Below are 18217 nucleotides of genomic sequence, written 5' to 3'. Positions count from 1 at the left end.
AAGGAAGACGTTTGTTCTCATTGAATGGAAGAGTGTGTGAGGCAACTAAACCTTGTGGAGGGATGAGAAGGAAGGGACAGGTTACTATTGCTAGAATGAGAATTGGTCATACATTATTGAATAGTACTCTTTTTGTCATAGGTAAACATCAAGATGGAATGTGTGATGAATGTCAACAACCCGAGACAGTGCCTCATGTGCTTATACATTGTAGGAGATACAGCAGGGAAAGGAAGGAGTTACTAGAGACATTGAGAGAATTGGGACTAGAAGAGATTGCAGTTAAAGGCATTTTAAAGTTGGGATCAAGTGGGAGGGGAAGGTGTTGTTTTTTTAAAGTATTTATCAGACACTGGACTAATTAAAAGAATATGAAGAGATGACTTAAATTATCCTGAAGGTGGCAGCAATGCAACAATTTGGATGCCAGCTGCCATAAAAAAAAACCATCAAAGAAGAGGGCTGGACCAGGACAGACCGTTCAACGAAGACCAGGCTGGCTTGATCGCGAGAGCAGGGAAGAGGATGGACCGAGGAATATTGTTGTAACTTTAAGTCATAATGCACCTTGTTTCTCCGGCAGCATCAGTATTCTTATCGGTGTTTATGTTGATTCTGAGCACAGTTGAAGGTAAGCTTTGAAGACCAATCTAAATGTTCTCGATATTTTTTTGTATTTAAACGACGACGTAACGTGAACGCTCATGTTCATTTCAGAGCTATTTACGCAAAAATAGTTAAATAAACACGATATAAGAACACATCTTAGTCTTGAAGGAGAGAACAAAGAGGAGAACGCCAATAACCTTACAGTCAGCACCTGGCACCTGGCTTGTAACAATAGAGACACACGATGAGTGCGAATTAATCAAATACATTCAGTCATTTAGAATTTAAAACATTTTCTAACAAATCTTTGTTGATAAAAAAAAGCCCAATAACTTATTTCTATAACAAGCTTGACATTTAACCTTCATATTTACTCTTATGATACATTTTTAAGTTCTGCATTTGACCCATCCTATTGTTAGGAGCAGTAGGCTGCCATATGTACGGCGCCCGGGTAGCGGTGTAGGTTAACGGTGCCTTGCTCAGAGACACCACGGTAGCACTTGGTCTTTCGGGAACTTGAACTGGTGACCTTCCAGTTCCCAGGTCAAGTCCTTATGGACTTTGCCACCACTGCCACAAACGTTTTTATATTTAACTTATTCTTTCAGCTGGGATTGGGAATATGTATTGTTCATATTGACTGAAATATGATGATTTTGCAGTTAGTAACTAGTTAAAATGCCTCTTTTTAGCCTCTTTTCTGTTAGTCTGACATTTAAATTAGTACTAAACATAGGTCTACAGCCTAAATTGCTATTATTTAGCCAGGTTAAAAGAGCCCCCTCATATCATGGAAAACTCTGGCTTTCGGCTCAAAGTACAAAACGATCCTGCTCATCTTGTTTCAAATGAGAGCCCTCTGATTTGTGCTTTCTTGGGTTTTTTGCCTGATGAGATTTTATGCATATTGCAGCTCTTAAAGTGATTGGAGGAAATGTCACCGTTGTGCAAGGAGGGACTGCAATCTTTCCCTGCCATCTTATCGACGCTCCTGAAGTACTCAACCAGATTTCCTGGCAGAGGAAGACCAGACAAAAACCTCAGAATAATAACTTCTATACAATCTTGAAGACTGGACCAAAGTTTGTCAATGGAAATGATGGCCGATTTAAATTTATTGGGGACTTCGATGCCAACAATGGAACCCTGCAGTTATCTGGAGTCACATTGGTGGAAGAAGGCAACTACACCTGCATCTTCACTCTGTTTCCCAGCGGAATTCACAAGACTGAGATCCCTCTAAATGTGCTTGGTAGGCTATAATGTAATACATAAAACATTAGTGAGAGAATGAAAATGTGACTAATGTGTATGCCTCTATGGTTAAATGTTGACTTATTCATGTATTCTTACCCTCCTAGTGCCTCCGACGACAATCCTGAAGGATGACCATCCTATTTTGGGAAACAAAGAGGTCTCCCTTGTTACCTGCACGGCTGCTGGTTCAAAGCCTCCTGCAGAAATAAGGTGGCAAACTGGTGATCTGACAGGAAAAGTGAGAGAAACAATCAACTCCACCTTGAATGATAACGGTACAACAACCACAATCAGCTCGCTGCTTGGAGTACCTACCAAAGAATTGAACCGTCAGTTGGTCAAGTGTGTCGTCACCAGTGCAGCCATGATGATAGAAGAAACCCTATCCTTCACCATACAGGTCTACTGTGGGTATACAAACACTTTCTTAAATGTGTTTCTTTATCATATTATCATTTTCAATTTGAGAATGAATTCATTTATAGTATTAAAACCAGGGTGTTCTCAGTGTTTTGTGCTGATTGAGCCTCTGTCTTGGTTGAAGGTGCTAAAAGCAAAGCTGGAGATAGATTTTTAAAGGACATAGTACGCTTGTTTTCAGTTTCACGTAGCTATTTTCTGCCTCTACTGGTTTCAAGGTTTCAAGTTTCAAGGTTTTATTTGTCATATGCACAGCATATACAACGTATATGTTGGCAATGAAAGTCTTATGTCCCATGCTCCTCCAACAACTCAACATACATGGTGCAAATAAGATAAATAAAATAGTGCAAAAAGAGAGAAAAATATTTACAATATGTGGAGTTGTTGAGGAGCTCGAGACATGGCAGCCATCCTCGGCGCCATCTTGCTTCGTAACAGTGACATGTTTACATGATTTAAGGTTTTATTTTTCTCATACTGTGCTGCACTACCTCTTTTCACCCTCTTTCTGGCACCAAAGCCCGGTCTGCTCTGATCGGTTAGCTTGCTGGTTCCTTTTTTTGTTGTTTTTCTATTCTTGAGCAAAGCTACTTTGTTTATTTACTCAGAAAATTAGATAACTGTAGGTTTCTTAACATGTGATTATGCTTGCACAACTGCTTGCCCTCTGCAACACATTTTCAAGTGAAGTATTGCATTTCTCTTTTCATTTAAAACTGTCAGGCATTATAGTTTGCTATTCTGCTGAAGATTATTTCTTTAATGGAGGTCCTAGTGACACGTACTGTAGAAGGGCTCATATTGTGTTCAACTAATCAAATTAGTGAACTGCAGTATTTTGAGTGGTTAGCTTTCACACAGTGTAAGGACTGAAAGAGAACTGAACATACCATTCTTCTTTTTCTTCTTCTGGCTGCTTCCTTAATGGGTCTCCATTTCCGATCATCTTTCTCCATCTCCATTTGTTGAGCCAACCCCATGCATGTCTTTTCTTAACACATCTATGAATCTTGTCGTTGGCCTTCCTATTTCCTCTTGCCTAGCAGCTCCATCTTTAGCATCCTTGTCCCGATGTACCCAGGATCTCTTTATTGCATGTTTTCAAACCATCTCAATCTTACCTTTGGCTTTGTCTTGAAAATGTCTAAACTTAGCTGTCCGCCTGATCATTCCTAATCATGCCAATCGTTGTTACTCATCTTCAACTTTGTCACCTCCCCCTTTACCTCCTTTCTTTAGGTAATTGTGTCTTCCATTAAACCATACAACATATCCTTCACCTAATCCCAAATTCTTCTTAAAATATCACACTTCACACAATGAAGACACGATGCAACTCCTTTTTCTATTTTCCAAACACAATCCTTTACATTCCACCCAAGCTTGAACATAAGTTAACAGAAATAACTGGCATGCATATAAATTCATCTATGTATAAGACATAAGACAAAATAAGAAAATAAAAACTAATAATAGTGCAAAATGAAATAGAGTAGGATCGTAGTATGATCTAGTGATTTGTTGAAAAATAGAAGAATATTTTAGTTAATTTCAAATGATGAATTATTTTCAAATGGTGACGTTTTTGACAAAATGGCAAGATGATGCAGACAATCAGAAAAGACAGGGACAAAAATATATTGAAAAAGGTAATCAAAAGAGATAAGAATAATGTGTATTAATCAATGCAAACAACAAAACTACTTTACAGTATTATTTTTCGTACAGTTCTGTGCACCAAGTAGTAAGGTCGTGGTGGAATTTCCCAACCTCAGCTCTATTTGCACAAAACACCTCTGTCATTCCATACACATTACGAATATGCCTGGAGCCATGGATTACAAGCTGCTAGCTCCACCTTGAAACCATACCAGATGAAATGTCCTCTGTCTATGGGGCTAGCTGTGTAATGTTTCATGTTGACCTTGATTCTCAAAGCAGCCTCTCTGAAAAGTCAGCAATAATCTCTCAATGCAGGTGTTGTAAATAAAAGGATAAAGCAGGTTTTTAAAGTCCTTGAATAAATTGCCTTGGAAAGCATGATAACACTGTTATGGTACAGCTGTAATTAGTATGTTAAAGATACAGCAATGGCCTCTTGTTCTCTCTCCCCGTTTCTTGCAGTTTCACCAATGGAAGTGACTATTCTTGAAACTTCTGAAGGCTCCTTTAAATGTGAAACTGAAGCAAATCCGAGTGCAAAATTCAACTGGAGCAGGTAATGTTGCCTGAATGAACTGGTTTCAGTGAACAGGATCTTAATCAAACAACATTTTGTCTATCTTTAACTGTTTGGTTTGCCGTTCTCACAATCCATGGTAGGATGTTAAGAGTTGTGCCACTGGCCAAATGTATTTGAATGATTTTAGTAGTGTGTTGTAACGATTCGATTCGATTGTTTAAACTGCAGTGAACCTCCATGGTGCTCCAATGTGACTCTGATAAAAGCATTGTTTAAAGAAATTAAAATTCTAGAGACATATCCCAAATAGTTTTGAATGGCAGTAAAGTACATTTTAAAAGGTTCATTAATACATATAAACTAAGCACAAAAAGTAAAGAAATGTGTGGTTGGTTGTAATGATGCTTCTTGGCAATAAATCATATAATATTTATTTCCTTTTTAAATAGTGCCACATTTGTGAGTGACATGCATTTGTGGGATGAGCAGCAGAGCTGAGAAGCCGGGTTACACCCAAGGCCAAACAGCTTTTTGAATTACTAAACAAACAACAGTCTCAGTAGCGTGTGGAAGAACCAGACAGCCACAACAGCCTGGCACCTCCTCCTCATGCTGGTGACCAGCCTGGTCACATACTGCTTTGGGATGGCATCCTATTCTTCAACTTCGGCATTTGTCGCAAGTCAGTCATCGTGGTTGTGTAGTTCACTCTGGAACTGCTGACAGGTGCTGACAATGACAATCAGGCACATGGGGGTAACAGAAGCAAAAACAAGAGTCATTATCAACAGCAACCTAAACAGCTGTTTTGTGTTTGCAGAGGAGATTTTTCATGGGTGCAACCCACATTCTCAGCTCTGCTCTGCTTCAATGTCCCTTCCAAAATGTATTTTCTGCGGAGATAAACAGGCTTTCCCATGGTATAGGAGTTATTGCCAGGAAGCTTTGATATTGATATATCTTCTTGTAAAAAGGCTGTGTTATGATTTATTGGTAAATATAATTTGTAAATTAAATTATAATTATTGTTTGTGAAACTATATGTAACAGTTGGTTGCAAGTCAATAATGCACTCTACATTCAGCTGTTTTCCAACTCTGACCTAGTTTCCAACTCCTGTGGCAACATTTGTTTCCTGTCATTTGAACATTTGTTTGCATATGGTTCACAGCTGTCCATATATTGACTCTGAAACCATAAAACCATAACCAGTGCAGACTTGTTGTCTTGGAAATGGAGCTTATCATGGTCTCCTGTAGACAGGATTGGTTCAGGAGAAGATTGAAGAGTAGTAATAGAAATTCTCTTGTCAGTAAACTCCACCTGCTTGATGGTAAGGTAAACCAAACTATAATCTGTACTGCTCTGGAGTGAACATTGAGCCTCAGCTTCTTTGCCAACATGGACAATAAGTTCATCAGTCCTTAAAAAATAAAATACAGAGAGGAAGTCAGAACCCTTATGTTAGTGAGGTGAGAAGGCGGCGGCAGTAACACTTGGTGCCAGGATAACAAACTCCATCTCAACGTCAGCGAAACCAAGGAGGTAATTGTGTTACACAAAGCGGCAGAGAGACACGCCCCTATTGCCATCAATGGGACTACTGTGGAAAGATTCAGCAGCTTCAGGTTCCTTAGTATCCACATCACTGAGGACCCGACATGGACTCATCACACAAACACCATCACCAGAAAGCATTCTGACTGGCTGCATCACGGCATGGTACGGCAGTTGCACCGCCCTCAGCCTAAGACTCTACAGAAGGTGGTGAAAACTGCACAGCACATCACAAGGACGGAGTTGCCATCCATGAAGAATCTCTATACCCAGCTGCTGTCTGGCGGGCCGTGTTCGCAGCATCAGGATGAAAAATACCACACTCAGAGACAGTTTCATCCCACATAACACTATTAAACCCCTGAGCTTGCAATGTTTTTATTTTTATTGTTGTTTTTTATGTCTTGTAATTACACTGAGGATGTTGAGGAACTTGCAATCTAAGTTTTTCATACATTACATAACAACAGCGTAGTAGGTATGTATATGTTATGACAATAAACATTTGAATCTTGGATCTACTATATTCCCTTGAAAACAATTGGAAGCCCACAAGTAAGGATGAGTGGCTAAAGTTTATAGCCTAATATATGTTGATTTTAAATTATTATTGAACAGTGAAGCTCAGTGAGTGTGGTTTCTACAATAGGAAGATACCGGTGTAGATGAACAGCAGTAGCCTATGTTGTTGATTCACAGGTTACGACAACGTAGCCTAAATACAAAATATGTCTCAGAGTTTAAGTTACTAGGTGCGTTATGACGTGTAAAAAATAGTTATCCTCTCTCTACCCCTCTCCAGAATCGGCCTCCAGTTGCCTCAGTCTGCTGTCAGCGAGGGTGCAGTGCTTCGGTTCAAGGAAATTACGTCTGACCTGAATGGCCTCTACCAGTGTGAAGCATCTAACCAACATGGAAATAAACACCAAAAGCTCCAGATTTATGTGGTTTCAGGTAAGGTCTGGTTTCACTTAGCTGTGCAAACTTGGCAAAAGTTTTATTGGGTTTTTGCTACTGGAGCCATGACTTCCTGAAAGGGCAGACCGGGACACCAGTTGATGGCTTAGCTTTAAAATCTACCTGCCAGGCAGCTAAAGGCATGTCCGTTCCAGTTTCCCATCTGTCAAACTGAAACTGTAGAGAGTTATAAAGGCAACATGGAGACTTCCTGCCCCTAACTGCAGGAAATGACCATGAGGTCTTATCTTTGGAAATTGTTTCCTATTTATTTTCAGTTCATACTCTGTATAATGTCTGTTCTCTACAAGTTAGATGTTCAGACGTTCTGCTTTTAGGAATCAGGCAAAAGAAAACAGCCAAATGTTTGCTATCAAACAGTATTTCTCAAAATAAATTAAAAAATGACATCTAGAGTCTCAGCTCTGAAAGGTGCTTGGGTTATAGATACAAGATGGAATATAACCATGTTTATAAAAAATGAAATGAAGAAACAAAATGATGTCTGGTTAAGTGCTCAGTCTATCTCCAAGAATGTCTGTCTGACACATTTATGTACATTATGTCGGTCTCATTGGACTCAGGCGGGGGAGGGATGAGCTGAGGCCTGACAGCACTTGTTGGAAATGCTTGACTAATGTCATACAACATCTACATGCTGTATTGGAATGTGCAGCCATTCAAAAGTGTTGATTTGCAGGTCTGCAGAACCTGTACTCTCTATAATCGGGTTCTTGGAAAATAATTAATAACCAAAGTGGTTTTCTCTAGCTTTTTGTTGTCAAAAGTAATTGTTGCTTTTTCAGAAAGCACATGCATTTCAGAAAGGGAAACACAGACACAGGGAGCTTGCTGCTTGAATTACTAAATGATGCTAATGTTTGCTTGTGGGAGTGTTAGAAAAATCTCACTTGTCACCGGCTTGAGTTTAAAAAAAGGATACTTGTATTCATTGTCCTTGCGAGAATGGAACTAGTCATCACCGACAGAGCATATGGTATAACTCTTTCCCAACAGTGTCCTTCACATGATTATACAAGAGAGGGTGTTACACAGTCACAAGATGGACAAACACCGGTTCAAATCAGTATTTGATGTTTTCTTCAGATTAGATAAGGCCCACGTCAGAAATGATCATGCTTGTCATATGCCTATCTCCATATAGTCTGAATCTTCATGTTAATCGTTACATAGCTTATCATATGCTTAAATCCATGTGTCCTGATGCTCTTCTAGGTACATTGAAGCATTAAACTGCATTTCATTGAGGTTAATTATTTGTAGGGTCCTGGTTTTATGCATGCTTGACCACTGTCTTTACCAAGACAACATGACCCCACCAAGCATGTATTAAGAGGTGACATTTTTTGTATCTGTTCTATACAGTTTAATAAAACATAAAAAAGTAAGGTAAAATAAATTAAAAATGACATAGCACCTGTTAGTACACTGTGGTCCTGGTGTGAGTCTGACTCCACTAAAAATGTAAGCTGGATATTTGAAATTATCAATCATTTAACTGAGGAAAATGACATTTCTATTGATTTCATTTCATGAGTTTGACCTTCATTTTTCTCCTGTGTTTATGACCTAAAAACTGCTGGAAAGCATAAATAAATATGGGTATATGGGTAAATATGGCTCCTTTTTTTAGTTTTAAACAGTAATCTTTGGAAAAGGTAGCGTAAACGTTTGCCAGGATTATTTGTCTAAGTTAATTTCTTTATCCGCCTGTAAAAATGGGTGGAGGAAAACCTTTTTTTCGCAGTTGATTTATTCTTTGGTTGATGTTATAATAACAATTCTGGCAACAAGAGGCTGAACAGCAAGACAATTATCCTGACACAAATCATGTGGCAAAACCTCCTATTTCACATGAAAGAAAAATATTTAGGAGCCCTATTTTTTAACTCTGTTAGGTCATAAACACAGGATAGAAAACTATGTAGAAATCGATCACCGGAAAATGTCAGGGGGTCCATACTTATAAATAGAATCGGAGGATGAAACCCTCTTTATTAGTCACATACATGCACACAGCAGAGCACACACAGTGAAATTTGTCCTGTGCATTTAACCCATCCTAGTACTAGGAGCAGTGGGCAGCTATTGTGCAGTGCCCGGGGAGCAATTGGGAGGGGGGATTGGAGGTGTCCGGTGCCTCGCTCAAGGGCACCACAGCAGGGCCTAGGAAGTGAACTGGGACCTCTCCAAGTAGCAGTCCACTTTCCATATTTCAAGTCTGTTTGGGGACTTGAACCGGCGACCCTATGATTCCCAGTCCAAGCCCCTACTGACTGAGCCACTGCTGGACAGCCCTCTGCATTTGACCCATCCTAGTGTTAGGAGCAGTGGGCTGCCATTATGTGCGGCGCCCGGGGAGCAGTGTAGGGAACGGTGCCTTGCTCAGGGACACAGGCGGTAACAACTTGGTCTTTCAGGGACTTTGCCACCACCGCCCTAACCCTAAGATGGGTCTAGTTTCCTCTTGTTTAACCCAGAGTTTCTAGTCTGACCTGATCAGATTTGACTTCCAGAGAGACGCTGGAACATTGCCCACCCAAAAACTGAATAGATTTTAAGGTGGGATCCGATTTGGTAAAAATGTACCTTTTATTAACTGCCAGTGTTTATCAGTTATTCCTGTTACTATAATCCTCTTTCTTTTGTCCGTCTCTCTACAGGAAACTGCACTGTTTGTTGGGTCTTATTCAGTCTCTTGATAATCCTGATTGTCTCTGCTGTTGCTGCAGTGTACCTTTATACATCCGGAAGGTTTCCAAGGTACTTGTAAATACAAAAGACCTGCAAAAAATTAATTGACACACACATTTTTTACTAAGCATACAAGCAATTACTATTTAACTATGTATATGTCTTCTTTAATATTAATCCAGGAGAGTAGAGAGAGAAATGGTCCCAACAAATGAAATCGGCGGTGCCACATGAGTAGGTAAAGAAAAGCATGTATAATAGTTCATTTGTTCAAATTTTTGTTGTTAAATCTTACTCTTACTTTTTTTGAAATGCAGTTAGTGTTTAAAGTATTACAGATGTTCTTTTGTATCTATTTTAAAATGTTCTTTTAGAAATTGTACACTCATGCATATAAAAATGAAGTCCTGCTTCAATATTATGTTTTGAATTGTCTGCCACAGCGATCTCCTTAAAATCCATGGGAGTAACAACGTGGACATGCTGATGGTGCTGCTTAGAGAGCAGATGCAGGAGTCCAGGTGCTGTGTATGGTAATGCCCACTGGTAACAGCCTTTACAGTATTATTTGGATCATTTGTCAACAAATATATGAAGTTTTTGCCCAAAGAAGAATCAACATGAAGAATATGTGTTGTGAAAGCAGTTTTCAAGCTTAAAAATGGGAAGGTATAATGAATGAGAACTGTAGCTGACTGAAATGCAAAATTTGCATGACTGAAAAACTTTGCCTGCACTGTTATCCAAAATGTGGCTGTAATTATGATTGGCTGCTTTATCAGTAACGGCTTTAACTGTCAACTGACTTCCCTTTTGGTTTTCCCCACCAGAAGCTTTTTTTTTTTTAACCAGTAAAAATTTAGTCATGGATAATCTAATCCAAATTTCCATTAATCCTTCACACTGCTCATTTAACTGTTGCTCTTAGCTCTGGATTATAGAGAATGTTTACATCAACACATGAAATAAGATATTAGTGAGAAATATCAATACCATGTCTTGTTGCCGGATCAAAGACAGACCAATCTTTCCTGACACACAGTCTAATTAATGATGCGTTTTCCTTTTACGATATGTAGGACAAATACTGTCAGTGTAAGAAATTACAACAGAACATCTCTTACATTGCTTAGCCCCTGATTTTATTTGTACCACCACATCCCTTAAACTTCTCTATTTATCTGCTAAAGGACAATGGGATCAATGCTCTGAAGCTGCTATCACATTAAAAACAGACTTGCGTATCTGTGAGCTGCTGAACTTCTAACCGCCAGCGCATTTCAAGAAATATTTCACTACTGTTGTTATCTACTGAAAGCTTAAACATCTGAGACTGTGTGTACCGACATGGTTTTAGTTGTGTTTAAATCAGCCAAGCTCTTTGTTATCTCTTAATAGGTGTAAAGCACCTTCCCATGTTATGGTAAATATGCTTACGACAGAAAGATTCCAAAGGAATGAAGGATTTGTTACGTTTAGTGAAGGTCAAAATTAAGAGATGCGTTACAAAAACATTAGAAAAACATAATTATAGTATTTATAAAGTTGCACTGATCTTAATTTATTAGATATATTTGATATTAAACAAAGTATAAAGTGTTTGATTGGCTCCTATTGCAATACTTATTGCCATCGTACTAGCATACCGAATAATGACAGGTTGCTTAGGTTGAACAGGTTATAAAACAATTCAAAAATATTTTTTCAAAAAAGGTTTTTGTCACCGTTGTTTACCTCCTCTGATTTATTCTCCATTTTGTTCTCAAGATTGTAATGCTGTCCTACATCCTCTCTAAGTACATGCAGCAAATGTATTCATATCTTATTGTACTATTGAAACCCATCCGTTACAAAGGAATTTTGAATGTTATTTTCATTTCAATCCATCGAAACGCTGTCCACACACTTCACACAATACCAAGATCATGGTATTCTTACACTAGAGTCCAAGTTACCAGTGGTGGCAAAGTGGTTAGGGGCTTGGCCTGGGAACTGGAAAGTCACCAGTTCAAGTCACCGAAACACAAAGTGCTACCATGGTGTCGCTAAGCAAGGCACCGTTCCCTACTCTGCTCCCCGGGCACTGTACATATAGCTCATAATAACACTGGGATGGGTCAAATGCAGAATTCTCGAATTTTCCCACGGGTTAATTAAAGTACATCTCTTTTCTTTAATAAACACACTCCTACATCTAATTTTAGACTTAGTTTTAGTCCTGAGATTAATAGTTTTAGAGTTAACTCGTGTTTAGTTCAATCAATTCTTCTTAGCTGTAGTTACTTGTTTTGTTAATGTTTATGTTGGGATTCACCTTTCTTTTTTTGGGTTATGGGTTATTTTATTTTTCCTTATTCCCCAAATTCTAAAACACAGCACTTATTTTGACGGAAAAAAGTCAATTGTTTTGCGGGAGCTGAGCAATAAATCAGATGTATTTTATTCCCCCTCTTTCTTGCCCACATTTTTACCCACTTTACTCACTACTCAGCCCCAGCATGCAATGCGTGCTTATTTCAATGGAAATAGTGAAGTCTTTGTGCCCAAATCACAATGCTTTGTATGTTGTAAGGAATACATTTGAACAGTCTCTAAGACATAAAATACAGAAAACGTAATTATTCAAAGGCAGCTTTTTCCCTTTTCTTTCCTATTATTTAATATTAGCTTAACGTTAGTGTGCAAATTTAACCAGTTGTTGATACACATTCCTTTCTTTAACATTTGTATATTTGCTTTAATTTGCTGACATTTAAGTTGTTTTGTTATGTATCAATAACAGTAGTTGCTAATAAAAATATCAGTTCCTTATATTTTAATCATTTGCTTTTTTAAATATCTGTTTTGAATCAAGCATTGTTGAACTTTTCCTTTACCTTTGAACTATAATAAACTTTACAAATGCCTCGAGTCATTTCTATATTTAATGGGTGTACAGTGTTGGGTGGTCTAACAGTGCAAGTCTTGGTGCACACAGTATTCAGGATTGACTGATCAAAAACAGTGTCTAGTTAAATGTAGTAAAGTACATAATACAGCTGCAGTACACCGAGTAGCTGACCAGACTGAATCTTTGTGGTGGGAAAGGAATGTGAAACGTTCAGTCTTAGAAAACAAAGCACCCTTTGTTTTTTTCACTGAATTTGCTTCTTCAGGTCTGACCTTGGCTGACGTATAAGTGTCATATAAAGGAACCTTTGTATTCCCAAAAATAAAATATTTAAGCACCTTGATTTCAATTAATTGAAATAAAACTCTTAAAGCAGAGATTCATATTTTTATATTAATAACTGCATGTACGTTGAACTTGTTACTTGTCACTACAATCCATATTTCAAAAATAATTTGCAATGCCTATTTTGTTTTCTTTATGTTAATCCTCCATTGCATACATCTATGCTCACTTGTTAACTTGTCTTCCTCTTCAGTTTTATTTTTAGTTAATTACCGCCGTTCATTAAGCTTTCAACATTCAGAACAATGGAAACCAGTGGCATGTTTATAACCTCACTGCTGGGACTTGTGTTTAAAATAAACTGGGACGCCCTACAAAAACAAAAACTCAGAGGCGGCTTTTAATTACTTTAATTAAAAAACTGGAGTTGGGGCGTTTAAAATAAATGGTTAAAGCGCCAGACATGTTAATAAAATATGCTGTAAGGTGTCATTATCTTGTGATCCTAGTATCACATGACTGGAAATCCCCTTTAAGCTTCCATTATCTACAAAAGCGTACAAAGAATCTAAGCTTCATGGGATATCCGTGTGAGCTGTTAAAGATTAGCTGCTCTTCTGGTTTCTCTTTGTAGTATTCTCATCAATCATTTTTGTCAACAGTTTAATTTGTAGTCACATCTATCTGGTATTTTTATTGGCAATGTACCTTTGATGAACTACATTCAAAATGCTCAACATAATGTACAAACATAACAGATAAATAATGACTACAGGAAAAGGCAGAAAACCACTGGTTTTTTTTTAAGCTTCCCCCTTAATAATGTTAGAATTCGAAATGTTATAGATAAGACAAGATTAATAAACAAATATTAGGAATTCAATAGTGATGGCAAGCTATTACAACAGCACAATAATAAACTACAATATAACAAATGTAATAAGGAAAAGTGTATAAGTATTTATGTATATTATGGGTATACATAGGGAAAAACTGTTCCAAAAAAGCAGATCAATAATCTCTTTTTGTGGTTTTGGTTACATTTAGGGACACTTTGACAGGCATTCAATAATTTGGTCCCCCTAAATCTGATTGTGAATTGACCTATGCAAGTGTTATACTTTAATTTTCACTTACCATATCCTAAACCAATCGGGGCCGTACTCAAAAACTCAAATGTTACATCTTATTATGTCTTTTTCTGTTTAACTCTTACTGTTACATCCTTATACAGTATAGTGTGAACACATTTATTTACAGTATAAAGCCACACTCAACATACTTGAATGGATTGGATGATTTTTCTAATGTAGAAGATGTTGTGAGAAACCATACTGAGAGTTATTACCCTCTTGTTTCCCTGAGATCCACAGTGCTGTAGTGTCTTTTAGCACATTGTTTTCTTCTTCTGTCTGCATTCAAAGAAACCGCCACAAGGCATATGTTTTCAGCAAAAACTACCTGTTCAGTACTGAACACCTCCTTGTCTAGTAGCTGTCTTGGGAAGATTATACACTTGTGGTTTTCGTTTTTGTCTGACATCAGTTTCCAGACAGTTTTCATAAATAAGTTCTTCTGGCCGCTGTCAAAGAAAAAAGAAGCAAAATTGTTGCATGTTTTGTCCTCCAGTACAACTGCAGCTCATTTCAATCAGTATCTCTGCAAAACATATCGAATTACAAACAGTTTTTTTGAACCATCCCAATGACAACATGATTAATTAATAACTTACCATTTCTGAGGTGCGAGAACGGTTCCTGAAAGAGAAAGACATTTTGTTTATATGTAAGCAGTATAATGGCATTAACCCACATATATTTTTGTGTACAGTATAACATGTTAAGTAAGTGCTGGATTCAACTTACACTGCGCGTTGTTTATGACATCTATGCTGAACGATTAAAGCCAGTAGGAAAACCAAGCAACACATACAAGGGACAACAACTGCTGCAGCAATGTTCAGCTTGTCTACATTTCCAGTTACCGCTTCCTCTGGTGGGAGAAAAAAGAGTAATATGCAGTTAAATTTAACTTAATACTGTGGAAAGACAGGGTGAGTCTAAGTGTGTGAGATCATTGTTTCATAGACGAAATTGGGGCTGTGGTTTTAAGCCATGTGGCATCACATTACTAATATTGTGTGCATTGGTGGAGTTATCAAAATCCAAACTCTAAATCTCAGAATAGCTACAGCTACTCTGTTTAGCATTAGCATGGTAATTGTTATCTCTGATCATAATCCAACATTCCCCCTCTTCCTGTTTACATCCTGTTTCCTTTGTTCTTTCCTTACTTATTACTTAGTTGTCCTTATAATGTAAAATGTTTTCGCTCGCCTGTGATTTTCAGCTCCCATTTTTGTTCTTCAACCCCCTCCACTGTGCTGATCTCACAGGTGTAGTTGCCTTCATGAGTCTTCTGGACTTTTTCTATGACCAGAGCGTACAGGTGGCTCTCTGACAGAGACATATTAATGTCCAGGCGTCGAGCTTCATCACTGTTGTGTAAGCTTCCCTGTGGTGTGAAACTGAAAAGGATCACACTGTTCATCTTCCATGTCAGCTGATTGAGTGTGCTGTTTGAGTTGATACCACAGTGCAGGATCGCTGTGCTGCCAACCACCCTTGAGATGTTGTTTCCTTCTGTGGAAAACATTACATTTAAATGAAGGATTATAAAGTTATTCTGTTGTCATAAATCCATTATAGATAAAGCTATAGTGTGGGTATATTTTGGTACATATGACATATTTCAATTTATTTTATTGCCAAGAGATACATGTAAAAACATGGAATCGGTATATACAGTGGGGCAAAAAAGTATTTAGTCAGCCACCAATTGTGCAAGTTCTCCCATTTAAAAAGATGAGAGAGGCCTGTAATTTTTATCATAGGTATACCTCAACTATGAGAGACAAAATGAGGAAAAAAAATCCAGAAAATCACATTGTAGGATTTTTAAAGAATTTATTTTCAAATTATTGTGGAACATAAGTATTTGGTCAGTAACAAAAGTTCATCTCAATACTTTGTTATATACCCTTTGTTGGCAATGACAGAGGTCAAACCTTTTCTGTAAGTCTTCACCAGGTTTTCACACACTGTTGCTGGTATTTTGGCCCATTCCTCCATGCAGATCTCCTCTAAAGCAGTGATGTTTTGGGGCTGTCGCTGGGCAACACGGACTTTCAACTCCCTCCAAAGATTTTCTATGGGGTTGAGATCTGGAGACTGGCTAGGCAACTCCAGGACCTTGAAATGCTTCTTACGAAGCCACTGCTTCGTTGCCCTGGCGGTGTGTTTGGGATCATTGTCATGCTGAAAGACCCAGCCACGCTTCATCTTCAGTGCCCTTGCTGATGGAAGGAGGTTTTCACTCAAAATCTCACGATACATGGCCCCATTCATTCTTTCCTTTACACGGATCAGTCGTCCTGGTCCCTTTGCAGAAAAACAGCCCCAAAGCATGATGTTTCCACCCCCATGCTTCACACTAGGTATGGTGTTCTTTGGAAGCAACTCTGCATTCTTTCTCCTCCAAACACGACGAGTTGAGTTTTTACCAAAAAGTTCTATTTTGGTTTCATCTGACCATATGACATTCTCCCAATCCTCTTCTGGATCATCCAAATGCCCTCTAGCAAACTTCAGACGGGCCTGGACATGTACTGGCTTAAGCAGGGGGACACGTCTGGAACTGCAGGATTTAAGTCCCTGGCGGCGTAGTGTGTTACTGATGGTAGCCTCTGTTACTTTGGTCCCAGCTCTCTGCAGGTCATTCACTAGGTCCCCCCGTGTGGTTCTGGGATTTTTGCTCACCGTTCTTGTGATCATTTTGACCCACGGGGTGAGATCTTGCGTGGAGCCCCAGATGGAGGGAGATTAGCAGTGGTCTTGTATGTCTTCCATTTTCTAATAATTGCTCCCACAGTTGATTTCTTCACACCAAGCTGCTTACCTATTGCAGATTCAGTTTTCCCAGCCTGGTGCAGGTCTACAATTTTGTCTCTGGTCTCCTTTGACAGCTCTTTGGTCTTGGCCATAGTGGAGTTTGGAGTATGACTGTTTGAGGTTGTGGACAGGTGTCTTTTATACTGATAACGAGTTCAAAAAGGTGCCATTAATACAGGTAACGAGTGGAGGACAGAGGAGCCTCTTAAAGAAGAAGTTACAGGTCTGTGAGAGCCAGAAATCTTGCTTGTTTGTAGGTGACCAAATACTTATTTTACCGAGGAATTTACCAATTAATTCATTAAAAATCCTACAATGTGATTTCCTGGATTTTTTTTCTCATTCTGTCTCTCATAGTTGAGGTATACCTATGATAAAAATTACAGGCCTCTCTCATCTTTTTAAATGGGAGAACTTGCACAATTGGTGGCTGACTAAATACTTTTTTGCCCCACTGTATCTAATAAAGAGACTTAAACAAATATCAAACTATTCCAATGATATTCAAACAACCAGCACGAGGGTGTTGTAAATTATTTTTACCTGCTGGTGAGAAAATCCAGAACATGCAACAAATCTTAAAAAAGGTCCAGTTGATACCCACATTTTTAGAAAACTCCTCCATCACACCTTAAAGCAAAGATCATTTTACTGTAAACATCATGTTAATATTTATGTAACCTGGAAATATAACCAATGGTATATTGCCTAGTATTGTTGTGTGTAGAAAAGCATATCTCACTGAGATTACAAAACATTTTCAAAGTGCCCTGGCCAAAAATCTATAAATCACAAACAGACAAAGAAAATAAAAATAATAACCGAATATATTTTAGAATATGGTAGAAATAATACAGACATTTAATGTTGTTATAACAGATAAGAGTGCTGGTAAGAATCAAACACAGTCCTGTAAAGTAACGACTGACTTACCGGTAGTGAGTATCTGCATCTGAATGTTACAAACAGGCAACCAATAGTAAACTATATTTATATGAAATGAATAACAACTAAAATGTCTCTGTAGGACGGTGTAACTGTCACGCATATCAAGTCAAATTTAAACCGGGCCTGGCCTCCTACACACCAGAAATAGCTTCCTCACAGGAAGTAACAACGGGGGGTTTGTGGCTGTGCTGTGTCTTTATTTGTTTGTCTGAAGTTGCAAAACACCTTGTGAGCCTACCTTTTCAAAGACAATGTATGGCTGGATAAACTGCTGTTGTGCAGTTGAACCTGTAACTGTGCATTGACGGCAAATATTTAAGTACATTTTCTCAAGTTTCAGTACAGCTTTGAGGGACATGCTGTACATTTTATCACTTTTCTTTCACTACGGTCCGGAGGGAAAAGTGTACTGTTGTTTACTCCAATAGTCAGTTAACATAA

General features: G+C 38.3%; 2 protein-coding genes across 3 annotated transcripts; one reads left to right on the top strand and one right to left on the bottom strand.

Annotated features, from left to right (window-relative positions):
* On the top strand, positions 1-12613 carry si:ch211-214p13.3 (nectin-1). Its single transcript, XM_063887770.1, has 8 exons — positions 1-631; positions 1526-1864; positions 1974-2276; positions 4417-4510; positions 6834-6985; positions 9673-9772; positions 9886-9941; positions 10147-12613. The coding sequence occupies exons 1-7, from the start codon at positions 562-564 to the stop codon at positions 9935-9937; spliced, it is 1110 nt and encodes a 369-aa protein (XP_063743840.1). The 5' UTR covers positions 1-561; the 3' UTR covers positions 9938-9941; positions 10147-12613.
* A 660-nt stretch (positions 12614-13273) lies between these two features.
* LOC134867307 (uncharacterized) lies at positions 13274-17914 on the bottom strand. Of its 2 annotated transcripts, XM_063887771.1 has the most exons (6): positions 17762-17914; positions 17372-17458; positions 15215-15520; positions 14744-14870; positions 14611-14635; positions 13274-14460 (listed from the first exon to the last, which is right to left on the bottom strand). In XM_063887771.1, the coding sequence occupies exons 1-6, from the start codon at positions 17874-17876 to the stop codon at positions 14344-14346; spliced, it is 777 nt and encodes a 258-aa protein (XP_063743841.1). In that variant the 5' UTR covers positions 17877-17914; the 3' UTR covers positions 13274-14343. The 2 variants fall into 2 exon arrangements, with proteins under 2 accessions (XP_063743841.1, XP_063743842.1); XM_063887772.1 differs by lacking the exon at positions 17762-17914 and having other exon boundaries at positions 13274-14463; positions 17372-17741.
* Positions 17915-18217: the final 303 nt, after the last annotated feature.

The sequence above is a fragment of the Eleginops maclovinus genome, chromosome 7 (assembly GCF_036324505.1).
Source record: "Eleginops maclovinus isolate JMC-PN-2008 ecotype Puerto Natales chromosome 7, JC_Emac_rtc_rv5, whole genome shotgun sequence".
In the NCBI taxonomy this organism is placed as follows: domain Eukaryota; kingdom Metazoa; phylum Chordata; class Actinopteri; order Perciformes; family Eleginopidae; genus Eleginops; species Eleginops maclovinus.
Note: the sequence above shows the minus strand (reverse complement) of the source record. Positions and strands in the feature narration are given on the sequence as shown.

Excerpts from the sequence above, each read along its gene's own strand:
- si:ch211-214p13.3 (XM_063887770.1), top strand. The coding sequence starts at position 562 with ATGCACCTTGTTTCTCCGGCAGCATCAGTATTCTTATCGGTGTTTATG. Across the intron at positions 6,986-9,672 it reads CCAGATTTATGTGGTTTCAG|GAAACTGCACTGTTTGTTGG; the intron begins GTAAGGTCTGGT and ends GTCTCTCTACAG. Across the intron at positions 9,773-9,885 it reads ACATCCGGAAGGTTTCCAAG|GAGAGTAGAGAGAGAAATGG; the intron begins GTACTTGTAAAT and ends ATATTAATCCAG.
- LOC134867307 (XM_063887771.1), bottom strand. The coding sequence starts at position 17,876 with ATGCGTGACAGTTACACCGTCCTACAGAGACATTTTAGTTGTTATTCA. Across the intron at positions 17,459-17,761 it reads GATGCAGATACTCACTACCG|GTGTGATGGAGGAGTTTTCT; the intron begins GTAAGTCAGTCG and ends CTTTGCTTTAAG. Across the intron at positions 14,461-14,610 it reads GTTCTCGCACCTCAGAAATG|CGGCCAGAAGAACTTATTTA; the intron begins GTAAGTTATTAA and ends TTTCTTTGACAG.